A 26,786-nucleotide genomic window follows, 5' to 3' on the forward strand; every position below is an offset into this window, starting at 1 on the left:
CAGTTTAGCCTTTTTAGCTTTCCCTGATCTCCCTGTTAACTTCAGCCTCTGTTGTCACACTCAGTTCTTAGCCTCCACTACTTGCTAGCTGATTTCTCTATTACTTTTAACAACACCTGAGCGTAAACTATTCCACAGTGGAAGCCAATTACAGTCAGCACCTCTGAATGCATAGTCTTGGAGGCCCCTCTTTGAGGCTTCCCCCAACCCGAGGAGAGTCCTTCTCTGTCTTCTCTCTTTCTCTCTGTCAACGTTCTAGATGATCTATCATTTTAGCCTTTTGCTATCATGGAGCTACCAGGCTCTTCTTAATTGCTTATTACCAGGATCTCCATTGTTTTCGACAGTGCCCTTGGCATAAACTTCCCCACACTCTCTTCAAAGTGAAATCAGTCTCCTCGCAGAGCTAAGGAGCCCTCTATCTTTACAGCCTTCCTCTCCTCCTGGGCGGAGCCTCTGCCCCACTGCTCCAAAGCCGGAGGCAGGGACTGCAGCCTTCTCTCACAGCGACACCCCTGCTCCACGAGCAGGGCACTGACTTGGGACTGTAGCCCATAGCCTTCTCAGCCTTCCTTTCCCAACACGGAACCTCCAGGCTAATATTCTAGGTGCCACACCTGTGAAGGAGCATCCATCCTACTGTGGTGGGTGGGTAGATGGAAAGCCCCAGACCTCTCAGCCACACCTGCCTGGAACAAAGCTGGTGCACACAGCTTGGGGAAGTGGGGTTGAGAATTCTGGAGACCTCCCCACCTGGGGAGAAACCAATCTCCTAGACTGGGAACTGGAGGGAAGGGAGGCCGTCTCCTTGGCTGCATCTAAAGTGGAGTTTCCATCACACTGAGCTGCGGTGGCAGAGCAGTGAGTCATGGACCCAATGCCCAGATTCTTGCTGTTCTTACCAAGATTTATATTTTTAGGAATAAATGTTTCCATTTGCCATATGCCCTTAGGACAATTTCCAGAGACGTTAAATGATTATTTTTTTAAATACTTTTCACCACTTATGGTTGTTTCATTGGGAAGAGATTCTGCAGAGATCCTCATGTCACCATTCCAATACTTTTCCTATTTATACGTACATTTATCTTTCCTTTTTAAAATTCTGTTTTTCTGTTTTACAAGGTAAGTAATATATTAATTTCCTGCACATAATATACAACATATTCATAAATACATATGATTTATAAATGAATATACATGTACTGGGTTGCTCAAAATTGTTTTTACTGATAAGGTGCTCATTCAAACCACTTTGGGGATTTTTCGCCCTGTACACACTCCTGGTTTTTCCACATACCACCTGGGATATATTTAGCTTTTCTGTCAGGGGAACTGTGGCAAGTGCTCTGGATCCTAACTCCTCTCCTCCATGCGCAGCATGAAACTGTTGCCAACAGCTCTTTCTCTCCATGCCAGCAAAAGAAGGCCTGGCTCTGAGAGCTCGTTAATTCGGGCAATTAAAATACACTAATAACTTTTAAATTCTTTGACACAAATACATAAACTGCAACCTTTACTGGATGGTATACACATTTTTAGAGCAACAATTCACAATTCTTTTCATTATGCTGCCTGTGAAATATATAGAAAATTATCAATATATCCTTAATAATATATCTCAACCCACATCAATCTTATTTATCCCGGTAAGAGTAAGTTTTTTGAAAAAATGGCTGGCATTATCATCTATGAGGAAGAGACTAATGAAAAAATTCATTGGACTTTTCTGGGAAATTGACCTATTCCCTTTTAATTTCTACCCTTGAAAAAGTTTGCTTAAAAACATGTAATCTAAGAGTTTTAAACATTTCTGCCTTGCCATTATACACTTTCTTACATGAAAAACATTTTTAAATACCCCAGCATCTTAACGTTTCCATTTGGTCCCAAATATGGTAGCATATCTCCATTTAACAAATCATAAAATACACTAGTATGATCCTTTCAAGAACGTGTTTGATAATTTACTTCCTTAGCACATTCATCGACATCTTCAGATACGCATACCGTTCCCCAAGCACAACGCTGCTAAAACTAAGTCACTCTCCTGTGTGGACGTCAACAAGCAAATAAACGATTGAAATACACAAGCACTACCAGAACTATATCCCAGATAATCGCAGTTGAGCGAACCTCTCCAGGCCTTGAAAAAAAAACCATAGTAAGGCGACTTCTTAAAAGTAACGGGTCAGCACTCACTGTTTCCGAGCCCGACTCAAAGAACTAACGTGCAGCAATCTTTTTGTCACAAGTTTTTGCAAATCCCGAGGGGTGCCTCCTAGCGGCAAGACAAGGCCCTTACTTTGTAGGATGGCTAGGAAAACAGCGGCTTCTGCAGCCGGAGGGGTTCGCGCGAGACGGGCCGGTAAAAAGACTCCAGAGCCGCGCAAATGAACCCATTCCCCAGACACGGACGCCCTAAAACGCCCTGGAAGGAAGGCGCTCACTCCTCCGACTGTGAAGGACCGGGCCCAAAGTGGGAAGACAGTAACTCTTCCCCGGCGCTGCAAGCCCGAGCGGCGGCGGGCAGACGCAGGCGGACCGCAGGGAAGAGCGCGGCGCCCACGCTGGCGGCAGGAGCTGAGCCGGGTGGTGCGGCGCCTAGAAGCAACCCTGCCCAGCGGGGGGCGACCCCCTGTGCGACAGCGGGGGGAGAGCAGCGGGTGGGGCGCGGGAGGGGGCTTGGGGGCGCCGGGCTGCGCGGAAGGGCACGGGCCAGGGAGGCAAGGAGGGCATCGAGGAGGGGAGCGTGGAGAGGGGCGGGGGTGCTGGCGGGGCGCGCGGTGACGGCACGTGGAAGCAGGTGCGGAGTCGTGGAGGGCCGAGGGTAGTCGCAGGAGGGGCACATGGGGGCGTGGAAGGACCGCGGGCTCTGGAGGGACGCATGGTGTTGGGGCGTGGAGGGGACAGCGGATCCAGCCGGGCGCACGATGGGGCGGGCTCGGGTGCGCGTCCCACCGGCGGCGCTCCGGGCTCGGCGGGCGCGGGACGGGCCCGGGGACGGCGCAGTAGCCCGGGCGACTTCCACGGAGGTGTCTGCCCCCCGCCTCTCCTCGCAGCCGGGGCAGTGGCGCCAGGAGCCCGGGCGGGGATGTGGGCCTCCGTGGCTCGGGGGAGCTGCTCCCCCGCCCAGGAGCAGAGTTGTCGCTGCGGTCGCTGAGGAAGGAGGACGGAGCCAAGGCCCGCGCTGTCCCGGGAGGAGACAGTGGTCTCATCCCGTCTGGAATGAAGGGAAATGCAGTGGCTGTTTGCGCCCCCGGACTCCAAGAAGTACAGCAGGTAAAGAGATTGGCACGGTCCACCGCTTCGCTCTCAGTTCCCAAATTTCCGGGTGCTCTCTTCTCTTGCAGCCGCCTAAACTAACCCTCCGTTCTTAGACTGCCCTCTTCCCTCTCCAGCCTTTCCCCAAGACCCCCCACCACCGCGTGAAGTGTAGTTTAGACAGCTGGCATTTCTTTGCCCGAAAGACAGCTAACTGATCTGCACTCTGAAATGACTTAAATAACTCTATGTGTGTGTGTGTGTGGAGAGAGAGAGAGAGAATGAGAGTGAATTTTTCTGTAAATTGGCTGCCAAAAATATTGCCCTCGATTGCTCCGAGTCTGTCCCTGACGTTGAGAAAGTGGGTTGCCTGCGCGGAGTAAGAGCGAAGTTGCTAGGGCTGACTTGGGCATTTTCCAGGGGGAACAAGGATCCCTAAAATCACAGGTGGCTCACATCATCGCCAATGGGATTATAACTTGATGATTTTGCCCCATTAGACCCGCTACCCCCTTAAGTACCCATGGTTGTATTTACATACGTACTTGCTTGTTACCGCTTGGTTAAATCAGAGTTAGGAAGTTGATAATATGCACTGCTGGATAGCTGACGTCTATAAATATTGGTACAGTCACGTCCAGTTTATCTGTGGGACAACGACTGGTCCGGTGATGCTGAATGCTGTGCGGTGGGTTTCATGGTGATAGCGCTCTTTGGCTGTGCACGTCTGCCAGGACGCCTGGGATCTTCCTATTAATGCTGCTGAGTGTCCCTTAAAGGAAGTAAATCTGTAAAGCAATGGAATTGTGTTGATCTTTCTAAGAAGCAAGCTTTATTTTTATGTCTTCTTGTGCTTTTCTTCCTTCAATATGAGCAGGCTATAAAAACTCTGAAAAATAGATTTCACAATATTATTCAAAAATATATGTAAGCTGACCTCTTGGGTTTTGATGACAGAATATTTTACTAAAAGAGTCAGTGTATCTGGTATTAAAACTTCCTCTTGAGAAAATGTGCTGGCAAACACAGTGACTGACAGGGCGCAGTCCACTCCACATGTGTAAGAATGTTGTCCTGTAGGCTTCCACAGGTCAGGGACAGCCACGATTTCAGGTACTGCACTCTCCTTAAGGCCTCTGTTCTTTTCATGTTTAACGTTTGTCATTGCAGAATCAGACCTTAAACACATTATTTAGCGGATACTACACGTAAATCATTTATGCATAGAGTGCACTCACACTTGTGGGCTTGCTAGTGGAGGACGGTGTCCCTTATAACAATTATAGTCCTGGAGACATTTCTTTAATCACAGAAAAAACAGTGATGAATAATCCATTTCATCGGTGAAAATCGTTAGAACTACATAGCAGACCATAAAAGAAATAAGGAAACTTTCATATCTAACAACTAATTTGTTTGCTTTTTTAAACTCTTAGAAACCTCTCTCAGATAATGAGAATAATATTACCAATTCCATTTTTAAAGCAGCATTTTATTAATTGTAACGAGGTAAGATTTAAAATAGATTATATTGAAAAAATATATATACACAAGCTATTACATTTTAATCAGTATCATTTTGTTGTCTTGGGGGTGATTTTAAAAAATTTATCAGGCCCTCATTTAGATGTCTAGTACTTAAGACTGTGTCCTGCGAGACCTGCTGTTGTGCTGTGGGTGAAACAGGAAGTGGCCGTGGACCTGGTCACAGTTAAGCAAAAGAAGGTAAAGCTAATTTTATTTTTTTTCCTAGAACTGTATTGTTAGAAAATGATTTATGTGTACATGATAATCATAGTATAATAACCCAAACATTTAATTTTCTAAACACTTAGGTGATGGTGCTTTGTGATTTAAAAACATGCCCATTTCATTGTATCTAATTTGTGTGAAGTACACACCTGGTTGTGTGTCGTCAGTGCTACAGTGACAGCGTCATCGGTATGGATATCCCTTGTTTGATGTCTGTTTGCGTATAAATTTCTGAACATGACAGCTTCTATATTGGGAGACAAAATGAATACACATAACACCTTGTGATCTTAGCATACCATTTTGTTATATGCAAGGGAAATCTTTGTGCTGGCATAGGAGACAGCAGGAAAAGGAAGGAGATAGTACATTGATGCTTCCTAACTATTTTAAGGTCATGGACCCCTTTGAAAATCTGGTGACAGTAATAGATCTGCTGTCCAGAAAAATCCCCAGAAATGTATGGCTGATGTGGACTGGACTTCAAGAGTTAACTGCTCTGGGAGCCCCGTCTCGGACCCCTGGCAGAGGTCCCCTAAGTTAGATCCTCGGCATGTGGGTGGGCTTGGTTGCTGCACGTACAAACCCTTGGGTCACTCCTTTATGACAAAGTACAACTGCATTAATAATTATGTTAAGAACAAAAATATGAAAACTTAATTGGGGAAGTGACACGAACCAGGTATTAGTTTGTAAAAATGTGCTTCTGATATTTTGTCTAGTAGACTTTTAGTATTTGTTGCTGAACTCTTCTTTCAAAAAAAAATATAAGTGACCTGAATGAGAAAAGGAAAACTTAAAATATATGAAAACTTACTAAAATCACATTGCATTACCCGGTGAACTGTTCTCCGAGTGATTTCCTTGTCGTACGTGCACCTGACAGCTTGCTGCTTTACCTCCATCTCCTCGCACTTGCCTTGACTGGGCGCCTAACTTAAGCCAGGCACTTGGGGTATTTCATTTCATCCCATCTTCACAAGCACCCTGTGATTAGGGCCCCCTCTGAACTTAGAAGGAAACTGGGCCCAGAGAGGCTGTAATTTTCCAAGGGGGTTGCTCAGCAGAGCCAAGTAATAACATAGACCGGACACCAAACCACACTTCCCACCAGAGCACAGTGCCCACGAACACTTCCCTTGGTCAGCCCCTCATGTCATTCTTTTTGTGGGTGAAAAATAGCTCAAATGAAAGACCATCACATTTGAGGTTAAAATGAAGTGGTGTAGAATATTATTCAGCCATCAAAAATGAGGAAATCCTACCATTTGCAACAACATGGATGGACCTTGAAGGCATAACGCTAAGTGAAATAAGTCAGACAGAGAAAGACAGATACTATGATCTCACTTATATGTGGAATCTAAGAAACAAAACAAAACGAAACAAAAAAAACCCACCAAACTCATAGAAAAAGAGATCAAATTTATGTTACCAGAGGCGGAGGGGTTGGGGAGTCGGGACAGAGGGAATTAGAGGGAGGTGGCCAAAAAGTGCAAGTTTCCAGCTGTCAGATAAATAAGTACTAGGGAGGTAATAATGTACAACATGATGACTATAGCTAATGCTGCTGTATGATATATAGGAAATTTGTTATGACAGTAAAACCTCAGAGTGCTTATCTAAGGAGAACTTTTTTTATTATATCCATATGAGATGATGGATGTTAGCTAAACCTACTGAGGTAATCATTTCACAATATATGTCAATCAAAGCATCATGCTATATACCTTAAGCTTATACAGTGATGTATGTCGATTACTTCATAAAACTGGAACAAAATTAAATAGTATGAAGAATGAGCACCGTTAACCTTAGTGCCCTTAAAACCTCATGGAAGTTTTCTCTGGAAACTCTCTGGAAGCCTTCTGTGTCTTCCTCCTCTAATTAAATCTTTTTCTTTTACTTTTTAGTAAATTAGGTAAATAAAGGAGATTGGTAAAATAATATCTCATTAACACAGTATTCTATTAAAAAGTCTTTAGATGTGTTAAGCAAAGTGGGATGACGTTTTAGCCCGTTTGTGCATCCTCTTTTATGAAAAGTGGATCCTAAGCAGGTGACAATTCTGTCAACCTTCACATGTCATCAGATTTTACTACCTCATTTTTGCCTTTCTTCCTTTTTTTCTTTTCTTTCCAATTTCCAAACTTTGAGGTGTATATGAGCAAGGAACAGCATGCTTGACCCAACTGGAGTGGTAAAAGAAAGGTATTCCAGTTCCTTCATTTGGCCTACCTCAAGCCCTGGTAACTGTTCTACAGGGTGTGTTTCTTTAAAAAATAACGTATTCTGCTTAGGGCTGCCTGTGCCGCTTCCAGCTGAGAATCTTTCTACAAATCTAGAAAAACAGAAGCCACTCTGAATATTTGAATATTGCTTCTCTCTTGTTTGTCCCCCTTTCTTTCTCTACGTCTCACTAGATGTATGTTGGACTCCTTATTTCTTTCTTCCATTCATTCCTGGCTTGCCGATTCCCTTATTCCACCTCATGGTGGTTTATTTGCTCAGGTAGTTTGTAATTTTTCTGTGACCTCATCTATGCAGAGAGTTATTCTTAGACAGGAATCTGAAATGCACCCCGTGGGAGAGTGTCCCTGGGTGTGGTTTTGCTTTTGCTTATGCTGGGATCCCAGGGGTGTTATGGGTCCTAGAGCAGTTTTTATGTAAATGTCGTGGTTTGGGATTACAGCAGCAGATATTTGTTGTAAATTTGGACAAACTCATACCCACAGATGGTAGGGGCTTATGATTGGTGCAGAGCTTATGACTTTGCTTTCTTCCCAATAGTTTGTCTTTCCATGCACAGCCTTGGAGACGGAGAGGCCTCTTCTTGCACTTTGCTTGTGTGGTGGGGCTCCAGCCTTGCTCTGGCCAGAGGCCAGCTGTCTTTGTTGGGCATTAAGATTCAGGCTTAGCCTCTAGACCCACAGGTGGGTCTAATAACCTGTGTGCCTCTGTGTGTAGCATCACCTCGCAGCTGTCTCTGACTCTGATTTCCATCCTTGTTTCTAGGCCTTGAGAAGTTTTCATTTTTTCCTATGAGTTGTACTACATATTTTTAAAGTATTGTGTTTTGCAGGATTTCTGTCTCTCGCTGGTAAGAATGGTGCTCTCTTACGTCTCCTCAGCCCCTTGTATCGGAAGGACTCTCTGTGTGTGATACATTTCATTATTCGGGGGGAACAGTTTCCATGTAACTATTTTTAAAGACAGTTATGAAAAAAAAAATTGTTGTACATCATATGCTGAGCTAGATTTACCAAAAGAACTTCATGATGGGGCCGGCCCGATGGCGCAGCGGTTAAGTGCACGCATTGCACTTCAGCGGCCTGGGGTTTGCCAGTTCGGATCCCAGGTGTGGGCATGGCACCGCTTGGCACGCCATGCTGTGGTAGACGTCCCACACATAAAGTAGAGGATGATGGGCACGGATGTTAGCTTAGGGCCAGGCTTCCTCAGCAAAAAGAGGAGGATTGGCAGCAGTTAGCTCAGGGGTAATCTTCCTCAAAAAAAAAAAAATTAAAATTAAAAAAAATAATTAAATAAACGAAAAAAGGACTTCATGACATTCACTATCTAAATTTTAAATAATTCTGGAATTTAAAAATTAGTGATAATGTTAACTGATATATTAAATAATATGAAATGATTATGTAGTAAAAATATTTCTCTATTTATGTTGATTATGTCATCTGTGGATTATTTAGATTGACTATCTAATCTATTGATTATTTATTCTTGGACTGTCCATACCTTTATGATTAAATTTTGTTTTTATTTATTAATATTTCTTCCAAATATTAATTGGAAGGTGAGAATACACATCAGGACAGTTCTGTTATTGATTAGGGTTGAGAAGGTGGTTGCTTGAAACTAATAAATTAGGGGGGGTTGGTTATTTTATTTGTCTTGTGATATAAAATTTGGAACATTGTATGAATTTATAATCAGAATGGGTACTCAGAAAGTACCGTTGATTTTCGTTTTTTGAGTGTGGAAGGGATGTAAGAATGTAGTATAATTATCAGATTCTCCTCGTAGGTTAACAACGATGACACAACAAATTTATTTTTAAAATAGTAAAATCTAAGTAAAACGTGACTTGCATATCTTATGATATAGATTATTTTCAATGAGATATTTCGGGGTTAGCAGACTTTCTTTGTAAAGGGCAAGAAAATGAATATTTTAGGCTTTGTGGGCCATAGAGTCTCTGTCACAACTGCTCAACTGCAATGGCAGGAACCATAGAGACTCTTAAACAAATAAGCCTGGTTGTGGCCCAGTAACACTCTACTTACAAAAGCAGGTGGCAGACCTTATTTGACACACAGGCCATCATTTCCCAAACTAACCTATGCTAATGAAAGCAATCAATTATAGAGAAATAAGAAGTTTTGCTGTGAAATATTTTTCAACATAGGTTGATATATACATAAGCATTATTCTTTGAGAAATTACCTCATGTAAAATACTGATACAGTCATTCTCAGAAGATATGGTGGAGAAGGAACTACTCCTTGTTTATCTTTTCTTTGCCTTCTCTTCTCACTTGTTGCTTGAGAGAATGATACACAGTCAAGCACCACATAAGGACATTTCGGTCAACAAGGGACCACATATGCAATGATGGTCCTGTAAGATTAGCACCATGTAGCCCAGGTGTGTAGGAGGTATACCATCCAGGTCTGTACTGTAGGGGAGGAATAAATTTTCCTCTACCCTCTAGGTTCTTCTGGCAGGTCTAAGAATTAAATTGAGATAAGACATTAATAGGAGAAAAGCAAACAGAAGTTTAATAACATGTTTACATGGGAGAAACCAAGGAAAATTGAGTAACTAACCAAAATGGCCAAAGCCCTCACCTTAAATACCATCCTCAGCTACAGACAAAGAATATGTTGTGGGTTGAGAGAGTCAGGGGCTTCAGGGAAGAAAGGAATTCATGGATAGGTGAAAAGGAGAAAATGTTTAGAAAACAAGTCTTTGGCTCCACAGAAACAGAAGAACACAGAGGGGAGCCAAACAAACAAGCTTTTCTAGGTTCCCCCCATCCACCACCTACCTCATGTTATGCTAAGGTGATAGCTCGCTTCCTGAGACAGGCTTTTTTTGGTTTGTTTTTGGGGGGGTTTTTTGAGGAAGATTAGCCCTGTGCTAACATCTGCTGCCAATCCTCCTCTTTTTGCTGAGGAAGACTGGCCCTGAGCTAACATCCGTGCCCATCTTCCTCTACTTTATATGTGGGATGCCTGCCACAGCATGGCTTTTGCCAAATGGTGCCATGTCCGCACCCAGGATCCAAACGGGTGAACCCCAGGCCGCCGAGAAGCAGAAGATGTGCACTTACCCACTGTACCACCGGGCCGGCCCCAAGACAAGTTTTTTTTTTATCTGTGTTCTTTTAGGCAGTTAAGGGGGAGGTAACAAGAAAAACTTTCTGAGTTTTTTTGTTTCGTAAGAATAACCAGCCTAAAATAATCCATCCTCATGTTAAAAAGACACATTTTGGGGTGGCAAATTTTGTTTCTCTCGGTACACTCTATGATATTTGCACAATGATGAAATCGCCTAACAATGCTTATCTCAGAACGTATCCCTTTGTTAAGCAACACATGACTAATTCACACATGTTATTAAAAAATGTTGCTTTCCTCTCTGGAGCTGAAACTTCAAACTGAGTATAAGTTAATGTTTGTAAACTATCGCTGGTTTATAAAAATTAGTGCAAAGAAGTGTTTTTCTTTTTTTGAAAAATAATATTTTAATATGTGCATCACTGTGAATATGCTATACGTTTTGCAGTACACTAAGAATGATCCTTCAGGGGCCAGCCCCGTGACCGAGTGGTTAAGTTCACCCACTCTGCTTTGTCAGCCCAGGGTTTGGCCAGTTCAGATCCTGGGCGCGGACGTTGCACCGCTCATCAGGTCATGTTGAGACGGCATCTCATATAGTACAACCTGAGGCACTCACAACTAGAATATACAACTATGTACCAAGGGGCTTTGGGGAGAAGAAGAAAAAAAACAGATTGGCAAGAGATGTTGTTAAGGCAGGTGCCAATCTTTAAAAATAAAAATAATAATTTTTTTTAAAAAAAGAATGATACTTCAGTTTTATCACTATACAAAACTGTTGCAACAGCCCAAAATATATAAAATTAGAGAAATTCATATGTGTAACAGATATTTTGAAATGGAAATTGTATTGTACCTGTCAGTAAACCATGATCATTTCATGGTTATTTTATAATTGTATTACTGCATACAGTAATCAAATGAAGTGAGCCAGACAGTAATTTACCTTTAAGAGCATAAGCAGGACTTACATAAATTGGAAATAAGAAAAAAACCTAAAAATATTTTGTAAAGTTTGCCTCTTTTGCCATTTGAAAGATTTTATAATTTCATTGGACTAAATATTCTTAGTTTCATACTGGGAAGGGTTCCAGATTTTTCTATGTTGCTTTAAAATTTAAATTATGCTAATTTAAAAATATTGACTACACATTAAAATTGGTCTTATCCTCGGGGCCGGCCCGATGGCCCAGCGGTTAAGTGCACACGTTCCACTTCGAGGCCTGGGGTTTGCCGGTTCAGATCCTGGGTGCGGACATGGCACCGCTTGTCAAGCCATGCTGTGGTAGGCATCCCACATATAAAGTAGAGGAAGATGGCCACGGATGTTAGCTCAGGGCCAGTCTTCCTCAGCAAAAAGAGGAGGATTGGCAGCAGATGTTGGCTTAGGGCTAATCTTCCTTAAAAAAAAAAATTGATGTTATCCTATATTTGCTGTACATTAAACAATTAGGAGATATTTTTCTAACTCATAGATTTTTGAGTTATTTGTATATTTTTTTCAAATAAAGTAAGTGGCCCAAGGTAATGACAGGAAAGTTATTTGTGTACTCCTTTGTTAAGAAAATTTTCCTGCAGATAAATAAAATAAACTACTTTTATTAGATTTAGAAAGTGAACCCAAGATTCAGAGGCGTTGTTCACTAGAAGTCGAGAAGGAAAGCACAGCAGAACCTATGAACACAGCACGCAGCTATTTGTTCTGAGAGCAAACGTGGTGAGAAGTGTGGTGGTGAGAAACCTCTGAAGTTTCACACATGAACATTATTTCTGTGCTTAAGTTAGAAAAGTACTAGTGTACTGTAAAAATGGAGCAGCGTGCTGGTGAGGATGTGGAGCAAAAGAGCTCTCATTCGTTGCTAATGGAAATGCAAAATGGTGCAGCCCCTTTAGAAGGCAGTTTGGCACTTCCTTACAAAACTAAACATACTGTTACCATACGATCCAGCAGGTGTACTCCTTGGTACTTACCTAGAAGGACTGAAAACATATCCACACAAAAATCTGCACACAGATGTTTACAGCAGCTTTCTTCGTAATTGCCAAAACTTGTAAGCAACCAAGATGCCTTTCAGTAAATGAATGGATAAATAAATTGTGGTACATCCAGACAATGGAATAGTATTCAGTGATAAAAAGAAATGAGCTCTCAAGCTATGAAGAGACATGGAAGAACCTTGAGTGCATGTAAGTAAGTGAAAGAAGCCAATCTGAAAAGGCCATATACTGTATGATTCCAAATATGTGACATTCCGGGAGAGTCAAAATTATGGAGACAGTAAAAATTGCAGAGGTTGCTGGGTGGAGAGAGGAAGTGAAAGAGATGAATAGGCAGAATACAGAGGATTTTCAGGGCAGTGAAAATCCTCTGTATGAATCAACAACGGGAGGAAAGCTGGAAAATTCACGAATATGTAAAAGTTAAAACACTCCTAACAACCAATGAGTGAAAGAAGAAATCAAAAGTGAAATTTAAAAAAGTACCTTGAAACAAATGAAAATGGCTATAGAACATACCAAAATGTAGGAAATGCTGCAAAGCAGTTCTAAGAGGGAAGTTGATAACAATAAATGCCTACATTAAGAAAAAAGGAAGATCTCAAGTAAACAGCCTCACTTTATACTTCAAGGGCCTAGACAAAAAGAACAAACTATGCTCAAATTTAGCAGAAGGAAGGAAATAACAAAGATCAGAGCAGAAATAAATAAAAGAGAGACCAGAAAAACAATAGAAAAGATCAATGAATCTAAGAGCTGGTTTTTTGAAAGAATAAACAAAATTCACAAACCTTTAGCTAGACTAAAAATAAATCAGAAATTAAAGAGGAGATATTACAACTGATAGCAAAGAAATACAAAGGCTCATAGGGGACTACTATGAACAATAATTGGATAATTTAGAAGAAATGGATAAATTCCTTGAAGCATAAAACCTGCCAAGACTGAATCATGAAGCAATAGGAAATCTGAACAGACAAATAATGGGTATTGAGATTAAGTCAATAATCGACAAAATAAGCAACAAAGAAAAACCCACGACCAGATGGCTTCCCTGGTGAATTCTACCAAAAATTTGAAGAGGAATTAACATCAGTTCTCAAACTGTTCCAAAAATTTGAAGAGGAGGGAACCCTCCCAAACTCATTTTAGCAGTCCAGCATTACCCTGATACCAAAGCCTGACAAGGACACTATAAGAAAAGAAAACTACATGGAATATCTTTGATGTGCATAGATGCAAAATTCTAAACAAAATTTTAGCAAACCAAATTTAACAGCGCATTAAAAAGATTGTACACCATGATCAAGTGGGATTTATCCCTGGGATGAAGGGTAGTCCAACATACTCAAATCAATAAATATGATACACTACATTAGTAGAATGAAAGATCAAAGTCATATGATCATCTCAATAGATGCAGAAAAAGCATTTGACAAAATACAATATCCTTTCCTGATAAAAACACTAAACAAATCGGGTATAGAAGAAATATATCTCAACACAATAAAGGCCATATATGACAAGCTCACAGCTACCATAGTACACAATGGTGAAAAGTTGAAAGGTTTTACTCTAAGATCAGGAACAAGACAAGGGTGCCCACTCTCACCACTCTTGTTCAACATAGGACTGGAAATCCTAGCCAGACCAATCAGGCAAGAAAAAGAAATAAAAGACATCCAAATTGGAAAGGAAGAAGTAAAATTGTCTTTGTTTTCAGATGATATGATCTTATAGAAAATCCTGAAGAGTCCACTAAAAATCTATTGGAATTAATTGACAAATTCAGTAAAGTTGCAGGATACAAAATGAACATACAGAAATCAGCTGCATTTCCATACACTAACAACCAACTATATGAAAAATAAAATAGTTCCACTTACAATAGCATCAAAAAGGACAAAATACTTAGGAGTAAATTTAACCAAGGAGGTTAAAGATCTGTCCATGCGAAACTACGAGACTATGATGAAAGAAATTGAAAAAAAGACACAAACGAATAGAAAGATAGCCCATGTTTATGGATCAGAAGAAGTAATATGGTTAAAATATCCACGCTACCCAAAGCCATCTATAGATTAATGCAACCGCTATCAAAATCCCAGTGGCATTTTTCACAGAAATAGAAAAAAAAACCCTAAAATTTGTATGAAACCACAGAAGACTCCAAATAACCAAAGCAGTCCTGAGAAAGAACAAAGCTGGAGGCATTGCACTTCCTGATTCCAAACTATACTACAAAGCTATAGTAATCAAAAAAGTATGGAACTAGCATAAAAATAGACACAACCAAAAAACAAATAACCCTATTAAAATATGGGCACTGTACCTGAATAAACATTTTCCAAAGAAGATATACAATGGCCAACAGGTACTTGAAAAGATGTTCAATATCACTAGTCATCAGGGAAATACAAATAAAAAACAACAGATAACACCTCGCATTTGTTGGAATGGCTTTATCGAAAAGACAAGAGGTAACAGGCGCTGGCAAAGATGTTGAGAAAAGGAAAGCCTTGCGCACTGTTGGTGGGAATATAAAGTGGTACAGCCACTATAGAAAACAGTATGGAGGTTCCTTAAAAAAATTGAAAATAGAACTACCATAACCCAACAATCCCACTGCTGTGTATCTATCCAAAGGATAGGAAAACAGGATCTTGAATAGATAGCTGCGCTCCCGTGTGCACTGCAACATTATTCACGTTAGCCAAGATATGGACATAACCTAAGTGTCCATCAAGAGAGGAATGGATAAAGAAGATGTGGTGTGTATATATATATATATATATATATATATATATATTGAATATTATGATATATATCATATCATAAGATAATATGAATATATATATGAATCTTATTCAGCCTTGAGAAAGAAGAAAATCCTGCCATTTGCAGGATGGACATGGGTAGACCTTAAGGGCATTATGCTAAGTGAAACAAGTCAAACAGAGAAGGCCAAATGTTGTATAATATCACTTATGTGTGGAATCTAAAAGAGCTGAACTCATAGAAACAGAGTAGAATGTGGTTAGCAGGGCTTCAGAATGGGGGAATGGAAAGAAGTTTGTTAAAGGGTACGAACTTCCAGTTATAAGACAAGTTCTGAGGATGTCATGTACAGCATGGTGATTATAGTTAATAATACTGTATTATTCACTTGAAAGTTGCTAAGAGAGTAGATCTTAAATGCTCTCACCACAAAAAAGAAATGGTAATTATGTGACATGATGGAGGTGTTAGCCAATGCTATGGTGGTGATCATATTGCAATATATAAGTGTATCAAGTCAACATATTGTACACCTTAAACCTACACAATGCTATGTGTCAGATATACTTCAATAAAGCTGGAAAGAAAAAAATGGAACCCTCCCCCTCAGAAAAAGAAAATGCTCTGTGATATTATAATGATGGGTGTATATCTTTATACATGTCTCCAAACCCATGGAACGTACATCACCAAGAGTGAACCTGTGGTAAACTATGGACTTTCAGTGATTATGATGTCTCAATGGAGGTTCATCCTTGGTAAAAAATGTACCATTCTGGTGAGTGATATTAGTAATGGGGGGGCTATGCTTGTGTAGGGACAGAAGGTATATGGGAAATCTCTGTACCACCCTCTTAATTTTGTTGTAAATCCAGAGCTGCTCTAAAAAAAAAAATCTTTTAAGAAAACTGAGCAGTGGATATAATCACCACATTTTGTTTCTTCCTTCTTGTGTTGACGGACACTAAGGTTGTTTCCATATCTTGTCTACTGTAAATAATGCTGCAGTGAACATGGAAGTGCAGATATCTTTTCGATATCCTGATTTCATTTCCTTTGGATAAATAAACTGAAGAGGAATTGCTGGATCATATGATTGTTCTATTTTTAACTTTTTCAGGAACCTCCATACTGTTTTCCATAATGGCTGCACCATTTTACATTCTCACCAACAGTGCACAAGGGTTCCAATTTCTCCACATCCTCGCCAACACTTATCTCTTGTCTTTTTTGATAATAGCCATTTTAATAGATGTGAATTGATATCTCATACCATATTGTATGCTTGAAATTTGTTAAGAGAGTAGAATTTAAGTGTTCTGACCACAAAAAAAGAAAGAAAATGGTAACTATGTGAGATGATGGATTTGGTAATTATCTTGACTGTGTTGATCATTTCACAGTGTATATCAAAACATAAAATTTACACCTTAAATGTATACAGTTTTGGTTTTTTTGCTGAGGAAGAGTCACCCTCAACTAACATCTGTTGCCAACCTTCCCCTTGTTTTTATGCGAGCCACCACCACAGCATGGCTACTGATAGACAAGTGGTGTGGTTCCATGCCCAGGAACCAAACCCAGGGTGCCAAAGCAGAGCACACCAAACTTTAACCACTAGGCCATCGAGGCTGGCCAAATGTATACTTCTTTCTGTTTGTTTTTTTATTGCAGTAACATTGGTTTATAACATATAACTTTCACATGTACATGATTATAGTTCGATTTCTGTGTAGATTACATCATCTTCACCACCCAAAGACTAATTACCATCCATCACCACACACATGTGCCTAATCACCCCTTTCATCGTCCTCCCTCCCCCCTTCCCCTCTGGTAACCACCAATCCAATCTCTGTCTCTATGTGATTGTTTGTTGTTGTTCTTATCTTCTATTTATGAGTGAGATCATACTATATTTGACTTTCTCCCTCTGACTTATATCACTTAGTATAATATCCTCAAGACACATCCATGTTGTCACAAATGGCAGTATTTCATCATTTCTTATGGCTGAGTAGTATTCCATTGTGTACATACCACATCTTCTTTATCCATTCGTCCCTTGACGGGCACTTAACCTCACTTCCAAGTCTTGGTTATTGTGCATAATGCTGCAACGAACATAGGGGTGCATGTATCTTCATGCATTTGTGTTTTCCTGTTCTTTAAATAGTTTTTATTTGTCAATTATACCTCAGTGAAGCTGGTGGGGGAAAAACTGAGCAGTGGAAAATTTTCCATAGGATATGCTTTTGACATGATTTCCATGTTGTAACCAAAATGTGGCTGACTTCATTTGTCAGTCCCTGCCTCAGTTACACAAACAAACAAATTTTTTAAAAAGTTAACCCTTGGGGCTGGCCTGGTGGCACAGTGGTTAAGTTTGCCCCTTCCGCTTCGGCGGCCCAGGGTTCGCTGGTTGGGATCCCAGGTGCAGACATGGCACCGCTTGGCAAAGCCATGCTGTGGTAGGTGTCCCACAATTAAGTAGAGGAAGATGGGCACAGACGTTAGCTCAGGGCCAGTCTTCCTCAGCAAAAAGAGGAGGATTGGCAGATGTTAGCTCAGGGCTAATCTTCCTCAAAAAATAAAGTTAACCCTCTGCATTCAGAAAAGGGAGGGAAATATTAAAAGGCCAGACTTTCATTAACAACTGTGGATGTCGTAGTACCTCAAAGTTCTTATGGCTCACTGGCCCCAATCTCAAACTGCAGGCTAAGTATCTCCACCCAGCTGTTCCACTCACTTCGTTCCCTTGTCCTTCCAAGATGGAATGCTTCCTTATGCATTTCAAACCATTCCTGCTCTGGTTGACTAATGTTGCTCTTCATTCCACTTGCTCTCCCACACAGCTGGGTGAAAACTTTTCCATGCCCACTTCATCTGGTTGGCTGTTAAGTTTCACCGAGCCTAACTTCACACAGTCTCCCAGCTTCCTGAGTTAGAGTCCAGTGGCCTCTGCCGCCCTGAAGCTGTTGGACAGCAGCTTGGAATTCACCACTGTCTTGGGTTGCTCTGTGTAATTTACTCCATCTTCTCAAACTTTGAGCACAGGAACCTGTCTTTGAACTGCTTTTGCACATCTGAAATGTCATGAAGAAGTCCAGGCCTTGCATCTCTCTATTTCTTCTGTCTCAAAATAGACAAATTATTATCAGCCTAGCTATGAGCTATTTAAATCAATCTTGTTTAGTGCCTATTTTGATACAATTTTGTTTGAAAATTTTAACTAACTTATTTCATTACAATGTTGACACATTTGGGCAAAGAATGGTTTAAGACAATTTTTTGAACAATGAAAGAGCATAAACAAAATGAATACTACAGAATTATCCTGAAGTCAATAATTACGTTATTTACTAAATACAGCCAGTAAGTGCCTGATATTGCCTGGACAAAACTTTTCTTGTTGTTGAGGTATAATTGACATATAACGTTATATTAACTTCAGGTGTACAACATAATTATTGGATATTTGTATGTATTGCAAAATGGTCGCCGCAATAAATCTAGTTAACATCCATCACCATACATAGTTACAAAATTTTTTTTTCTTGTGATGAGAACTTTAAAGATCTACTCTTAGCAACTTTCAGATGTGCTATACAGCATTGTTAACTTCATCACCAAGCGGTACATTTTATCCCATGACTTATTTATTTGGTAACCGGAAATTTGTACATTTTGACCCCCTTCACCCATTTTGCCCACCCCTCACCCCTCACCCCCTGCCTCTGGCAACCACCAGTCTGTTCTCTGTATCTGTGAGCTTGGGTTTTTTGGTTTTTCTTTTTTTTAGATTTCACATATAAGTGAGTTCATATGGTCTAAAGAAAATGAACACTTAGGTTGTTTCCATTGTAAATAATGCTGCACTGATCATGGGGATGCGTATATCTTTTTAAGTTAGTGTTTTTGTTTTCTTCAAATAAATACTCAAATGGAATAGGTAGATCATACGGTAGTTTTAATTTTTTGTGGAACCTCCATACTGTTTTCCTTATTACTGCGTCAATTTACATCCTCACCAGCAGGGTTCCCTTTTCACCACGTCCTCACCAACACTTGTTATTTCTTGTCTTTTTGAGAATAGCTATTCTAACAGGTGTGAGGTGTTGTCTCATTGTGGTTTTGATTTGCATTTCCATGATAAGTAGTGGTGTTGGGCATCTTTTCATGTGCCTGTTGGCCAGCTGTATATCTTCTTTGGAAAAACATCTATTCAGATCCTCTGCCCATTTTTCAATCTGATTGTTTGTTTTTTTGCTATTCAATTGTATGAGTTCTTTATACATTTTGGGTATTAATCCCTTTTCAGATTTATGATTTTGCAGTTATTTTCTCCCATTCAGTAAGTTACCTTTTCATGTTGTTGACGGTTTCCTTTGCTGTGCAGAAGCTTGTTAGTTTGATGTAGTCCCACTTGTTTATTTTTGCTTTTGTTGCCTTTGCTTTTGGTGTCAGATCCAAAAAGTCATCGCCAAGTCTGACGTCAGGGAGCTTACCAGCTATATTTTCTTCTAGGAGTTTTATGGTTTCTGGTCTTACATTCAAGTCTTTAATCCATTTGAGTTGATTTTTGTGTATGGTGTAAGATAGAGGTCCAGTTTCATTCTTCTGCATGTAGCTGTCCAGTTTTTTCAACACCAGTTATTGAAGAGATTGTCCTTTCTCCATTTTATATTCTTGGCTCCTTTGTTGTAAATTAACTGACATATGTGTGGGTTTATTTCTGGGCTCTCCATCTGTTCCACTGATTTATGTGTCTGTTTTTGTGTCAATACCACACTGCTTTGATTACTATAGCTTTAAAATATAGTTTGAAATCAGAAAGCATGATGCCTCCAGTTTTATTCTTTCTTCTCAAGATTGCTTTGGCTATTTGGGGTCTTTTGTGGTTCTATGAAAATTTTAGGATTTATTGTTCTATTTCTGTGAAAATGTCATTGGAATTTTGATAGGGATTGCATTGAATCTGTAGATAGCTGTGGGTGGTATGGACATTGTAACAATATTAGTGCTTCCTATCCGTGAGCACAGAATCTCTTTCCATTTATTTGTGTCTTCTTCAGTTTCTTTCATTAATGTCTTACAGTTTTCACTGTACAGGTCTTTACCTCCTTGGTTAAATTTATTCATAGGTACTTTATTCTATTGGATGCAATTGTAAATAAGATTGTTTTCTTAATTTCTCTCTCTGATAGTTTGTTATTAGTGTGTAGAAGCACAACAAATTTTTTGTGTATTGATTTTGTATCCTGCAACTTCACTGAATTCCTTTATTCTAGCAGTTTTCTTGGTGGAATCTTTAGGGTTTTCTACATATAATATGACATCATCTGCAAATAGTAACAGTTTTACTTCTTTCCAATTTGGATGCCTTTCCTGGACTGAATTTTGAAGCACGAATGTTGGTTTGGAAAAAACCCAAACAATAGAGGATGAAGGGTGAAAAAGAAAAAAAATTTAATGACTCTTTGGGGGGTGCAGTTTTAGGTTCAGAGCAAAACTGAAAGGAAGGTACAGAAATTTCCCATACACTTCCTTGCCTTCACACGCAGCCTCCCCCAATATCAACATCCCCACCGGAGTGGTACCTTTGTTAAAGTTGATGAACCTACATTGACACATCATAATCACAGTTTCATAGTCTTACCTTTTCTAGATGGCCTGTAGGAGGAATCATACACTGTGTAGCCTTTTTGGATTGGCTTCTTTCACTTAGTAATATGCATTCCAGTTTCCTCAGTAGTGTTTCATGGCTTGAGAGCTCATTTCTTTTTATCGCTGAATAATATTCCATTGTCTGGATATACCAGAGTTTGTGTATCCATTTATCTACTGAAAAACATCTGGGTTGCTGTTACTTTTTTTTTTTTAACAAAGTTTTTTTTCTTTTTAAGGAAGGTTAGGCCTGAGCTAACATCTGCCACCAATCCTCCTCTTTTTGTTGAGGAAGACTGGCCCTGAGCTAACATCCTTGCCCATCTTCCTCTACTTTATATGTGAGACACCTGCCACAGCATGGTTTGACAAGTGGTGCGTAGGTCCACACCCAGGATCTGAACCAGTGAACCTCAAGCCGCTAAAGTGGAACGTGCAAACTTAACTGCTGCACCACCAGGCTGACCCCACTACATCTTTTTAGATGCAAAGATTACTTGACTTCTTTTTCTAAAAACATATCTTTCAATAGGAGCCAAACTTTTTTATTATTATTTATGAATTGGAAAGAAAAAGAAGTGGAATTATCTTCCTCATAGTGTTCAACAGCGTTTGCATCCAAATAATCTGTTTTCTAGAGGTTTGTTTGCAAATCTGAATGTATTTTCTCAGGAAGGTATCATAATCTGTTGTGTTGTGAGGATGTTTTGCAAATGTTTCTTTAACCCTTAATGTAGTTAAGTAATAACGTTCCTTGTTTCACAGAGCCTAAACATTATTCATAGCATCATTTCTTTGTTTCCATTCTTAATATCAAGAATATAACAGAATTTGTCATGCTCAGAATTGGACCAAGGAATAAGGACCCTTTCCCGAGCAGATAAGTGGGATGAAATCACGGTGACCCTCTTAGTAGAAAGTGACCGGGAGTGGTATTGAGAGAGGAGGATTCCGCACACCCCAGGAGGCAGCAGTAGGGGACAAGTTCATGGCCTGGGGAGACGCTGACTTGTCAACCTGAGCAGGAATTTTTACCTGCCAAATCTATAAACCAGTAGCAGACTATATGTTTGCACAGCACAGCCTGGATGTGAAAAAAGCTTAACTGTTTCTTTCAAATATACAAAAAATAATTCTCTCTTTTGGAACCCAGACAATACTTCATTCTGTTGAGTTGAAATGGACTGTCAAAAATGACTAAGGCTTCAGTTATGCTCCTAGACATAAAGTTAAACTGAAAAGCATCATGTTGTTCCAAAAAGAACAATCACTTTGCCAGCCATTGAAGGTGGGATAAGATCTCTAGAGGAACTGGGAATCCTGAAAGTCTGCCTTGGACCAATGCCACAAATTGTCCCCTTTATTTTCACTCTCAATTCTGTGTTCTGTTTAAGCTTTTCATAGAACTAAATTCACTATTTTTCCCTTTCTCTACTGTCTAAGTTTTTGTGAAAGACCAAAATTCTTTCAGGAGTAAGGATCCACGGAAGGGTACACATGGTGGCTACAAGTAATTTCACAAGTAGCCAATGCTCCTGTTAGCCCTATTGTATAGGAACATGTGGACGACAGACTTCCACCATGGAGAGAGCAATGTGAAGTTAGTGTTTACACATCGCTTTCCTGAAATCATTCAAAAGCAACAAGGAGAGTGAGAAACTCATTCAAATCCCATTTTTGGCGGAACCAGGAGACAACTAAAACCATAAACCACAAAATTAGTAGAAAGTGAGAACTGAGCATGTATGTGTCTGAAAGGAATAGTAAGAGAGGACATCAGAGCTGCAGACTCAGAAAACCCATCAGCGTGTGGTTTTCACAGGTAGAGGGTATGTCCTGGGTGGCGCAAAGTCTGAGCATCCTATTTACAACAGGAGGATGAGATGCACGAAGTGATGGCAAGGAGATTCCTTGCACCTGGCTCAGTTCAAGATGCAGAAGAGGTGGGCAAACGAGGAATCGCGCAGATAAGCCAGGATAAGCAGATAAGCAATCTGTCTGTCATAGCAAAGCATAGGATGGATTTTGCATTGTTAAAAAAGAAAAAAAGAGCTGACTAAGAGGTGAAGCCTAGACAAACACACAAACTCTGGGTCATGAAGAAACTTCCAGTCAGACCAGAACATATCCCTCCCTAGCACAAACCTCCTGAAAGGAGCTAGACAGAGAGAGAGAGAGAAGGAGGTGGGAAGTGATGGCTGTATGTAATGGGCTCATGAGAAAAGATGACCAATATTTCAGGGATAATGTCGATCCTTTCCATTTTATTTCTACATCTGGGATTTGGAGTAGTGTTATCCCCTCACACCAGGCTAAGTGTTTGCAGCAGTGGTTCCCAGCCTTGGCTATCCATTAGAATTGTCTAGGGAACTTTGGAAGATACTGGTACCTGGGCCCCTATCCATAGCAAGTAAGTCAGAATATCTGGGGAGAATCCTAGGCAACGCGATGTTCTGCATCTCCAAGGTTGATTCTAACGTATGGCCTCAGCTGAGAACCCCTGCTCTTCATGCCTCCATCTCTCTTGCCTTATCTGTCCTCCACCTCATGGGGTTCCGACCCTGGGCCTTGTGTGTATTTCTTGAACACAGGAGATCATTCCTGCCCCAGGCCTTGCCTTTGCCACCCCCCTGCCTGTATTGTGCTCTCCCTGCTCTTTTCCTGGTTGGCTCTTTCTCGTTATTCAGGTCATCACACAAAGAGCTTCCCTGAATGTTGTGTTTAAAATAGTCTCCCATCACCCTATTTATGTTATTAACAGATCTATCACCATGAGGACTTGTCTTGTTTCTTGTTTTCACATTCATTGGCTGTTTCCTCAACTGGAATATAAGCTCTAAGAATGCCAGACCTCCATTGTCTTGTTCACTCTGGTGAGCTCAGCTTCTAGAACAGGCACCTAGTAAGTGCTCCTTGCATCAAAAGCAGCAAAAGTGGCCCCAGCAAGGAGCCTGTGGTCTTCCCGTAGAATTCGTATAGTACAAACCAGCTCAGCACCCCAGAAAAACAGTTTGAAAGAGAGTCATTAATTCCATTAAGTAACCTCCATATTACAATAGTAAGAACTTCCGTACAGCTACCTAAAAATGCATTACTTTTCTGACTTAGAGAAGAACTTAATATGTCATCTATTCTAGCAGACAAGCAAAACCAAATCAATGAAAAAAAGCAGCTCATGTATGTAACAGAGACAATCCTTGATGAATATTATCTAAATAAATCCTGATTGACAGACCACTGCTGTTATCTTTCCCTCCATTGTGCTATTACCGTATTTCACCAAACCTCAAATGCACATATTTTGTATTTTAACAGCTCTTAATTGGAATGCATATTGCAGTCAGCTTCATCTTATAGTTTAATTTGCACATGTTCTTCCTTTCTTAGTGTCATAAAAACAGTGGTGTTCTTAAAATCATCAGTCTTAGCTTTGATAAGATATTATGGTATGTGAGAAAGTCAGGAACTTTTCCATGAGGTTTTCTTGATCTTTACTATGCATATAATTTTTTTTTTAATCTAGAACCGCCATCTTAAATGTTCCCAGTGGTTGTCTCTTGCCAAATTGAGTGATCTTTCTCCACCCTCATGTTGGGCCTCCCCAGAGCATATGGTGACACTGAATGGTTCCCTCATTCCTATGTGCCACCATCTAGGAGGTGGACTTCTGTAACTTACAAGTTCTGTTTTCACAACTAATGGCAGGCAAATTTATGTTCTCACCTCTTTTCATTTTTTGAAACTTTCCTGCTCTTGATAGCATCACACCCTCATTAGTCCACTTACCAAGAACTAAGTACGTTCCTACACCACCACCCCATACACACACACACACACACACACACACACACAAAGGCAAGTTCTTTACATTATTGCATTGGTTTTAAATTATTTTTTCTTTCTGCTTTTTCTCCCCAAATCCCTACAGTACATAGTTGTATATTTTAGCTGTGGGTCCTTCTGGTTGTGCTCTCTGGGATGCCGCCTCAGCATGGCTCGATTAGCGGTGCCATGTCCACTCCCAGGATCCAAACCAGCGAAACCCCAGGCCACCGCTTCAGAGCACACGAAATTAACCACTCAGCCATGGAGCTGGCCCCTATTGCATTGGTTTGACTAAAACTTATGTTGCAAATGATCAAATACCAACTACACAGTTTTGAAGAAAAAAAGGCAATTTCTTGACGAATGTAGCTGAAAAGTACAAGATTAGAGCTGATTTAGGTGTGCCTTGATCCACAGGCTCAAAATTACCGTCAGTTTTTCTCTCTCTCTCTCAGTTCTGTATTTTGCTGTATTGTCTTGTTTTCATGGCTGCTAACAAACCAAGCTCAAATCACTGTCAAATTCCAGTCAAGCAGAAAAAAAAGTGTGTCTTTCTGGTCACTGAAAACAACGTTGTGGGATTTTCTCTGATTGAGCCTGATTGGCTTGGATGGAGTCATTCTATAATAATCTCTGTGACCAAGAGAATGCCATGCTCTGGTTGGCCTGGCCCAAGTCACATGACCCCCCCATTCACCTAGGAATGGTGTTGATTTGACTTGACCAAACATGCAGACTGAAGGTGCAGCAGGAGGGATTCCCTCAAAAGAAAACCCAAGTGTCGTTACAAGAAGTGGAGTTAATGGATATTGAGAAGCAACAAACAAAAACCAAGCACGTACTTACTTCTACCATATGATCCAGCAAGTTTCCTTCTGGGTATGTACCCAAAAGAACTGAAAACAGGATATCCAAGAGATATACACACCCCCATGTTCATTGCCTCATTATTCACAATAGCCAAGATATGGAAACAACCTAAGTGTCCATCAGTGATGAGTGGATGAAGAAGATGTGGTGTATATATACAATGGAGTATTATTCAGCTGCGAGAAGGAAAGATATCTTGCCATCTGCAACAACATGGATAGACCTTGAGCAGATTCTGCTAAGTGAGACGTCAGAGAGACAAAGACAAGTACTGTGGTCTCACTTATATGTGGAATTAAGAAGCCAAATGTGTAAAAGTAAAAAATACAAAAACCAAGCTTTCACTTATACATGCTCTTTGAACCAACATGTTCATGGGAAAGACACTTTTATGTTTTAATGTCTCATTTTTACATGGAAAAATTTTTGTGCTGTAGTGGAGAAACTTTTGGAATTGCAAAATTCTTTTCTGGCTGCTGAAATTATACAGAATCTAATGCTTGATTTCCAACAACTTTATTTCTTTTGTGATAAGCAGCTGGGCTGGGTCATGTTTATGATGTGTTTAGGCCAACATCTTTCATTTTTTTCCCTCAATTGCAGTCCTCTTTTTCCAATTAACAAAAGGACTTTATGATCATTTGCTTATTGGGGGACAAATTGACATGTAAGTTGAAATAATTTAAATTAAGCTATGTAAGATTTCTGGCATGGTCAACTGGCAAATGACAGTGCCATTAGCTAAGAGAGAGAATAGTAGAGAAGAAAGTTTTGGGGAGAAGTGGGAGAGATGATAAAATTATGCTGAATTTACAACACGATGACTTTGAAATATCCATGCTTACAAGTCTTTAAACACGAGGGATCCAGGCAAACTTCATTATTTCTTCCCTTCTTCCTATTGTCCTCCTCTTCACCATTGTCTTTTCCCCAGGCTCCCCTTGCTGTCACCTTTCTGACCTCATGACCTAGCATTTCGGTTGTCATGATCGCTCTAGTATCCAAGTACACATTTTCAGTGGGAAAACGGTTTTTGAGAAAACAGAGTTTTGGAGTCTTCTCAGTAAATGGGGTGAGGGTAGAAGGTTAGGAGCACGGGGACCTTTAGGAGGTGACAGGAGCAGGACACTGGACAGAAGCAAGTAAAGTTCAGCTGCATGGGAATTCCAGTATCTTTAAGTTTTGGATGACGCGAGTATCCCTGTGTGCCGCTCAGGAGGGTCACACTGTGTGCATCCTACCGCCGGAAGCTGTTGAGAGACGATGTTG

At 40.4% G+C, this 26,786-nt stretch overlaps 1 protein-coding gene across 1 annotated transcript in view; it reads left to right on the plus strand.

Moving 5' to 3' along the window:
• The first annotated feature begins 2,770 nt into the window (after positions 1 to 2,770).
• The window catches only part of SGCG (sarcoglycan gamma), a 149,723-nt gene continuing 125,707 nt past the window's right edge, over positions 2,771 to 26,786 (plus strand). Inside the window, exon 1 of the mRNA XM_070578591.1 lies at positions 2,771 to 3,282. Coding sequence (XP_070434692.1) covers positions 3,229 to 3,282 — 54 coding nt within the window. The 5' untranslated portion in view covers positions 2,771 to 3,228. The remainder of the gene's footprint in view (positions 3,283 to 26,786) is intronic.

The sequence above is a fragment of the Equus przewalskii genome, chromosome 16, assembly GCF_037783145.1.
Source record: "Equus przewalskii isolate Varuska chromosome 16, EquPr2, whole genome shotgun sequence".
In the NCBI taxonomy this organism is placed as follows: Eukaryota; Metazoa; Chordata; class Mammalia; order Perissodactyla; family Equidae; genus Equus; species Equus przewalskii.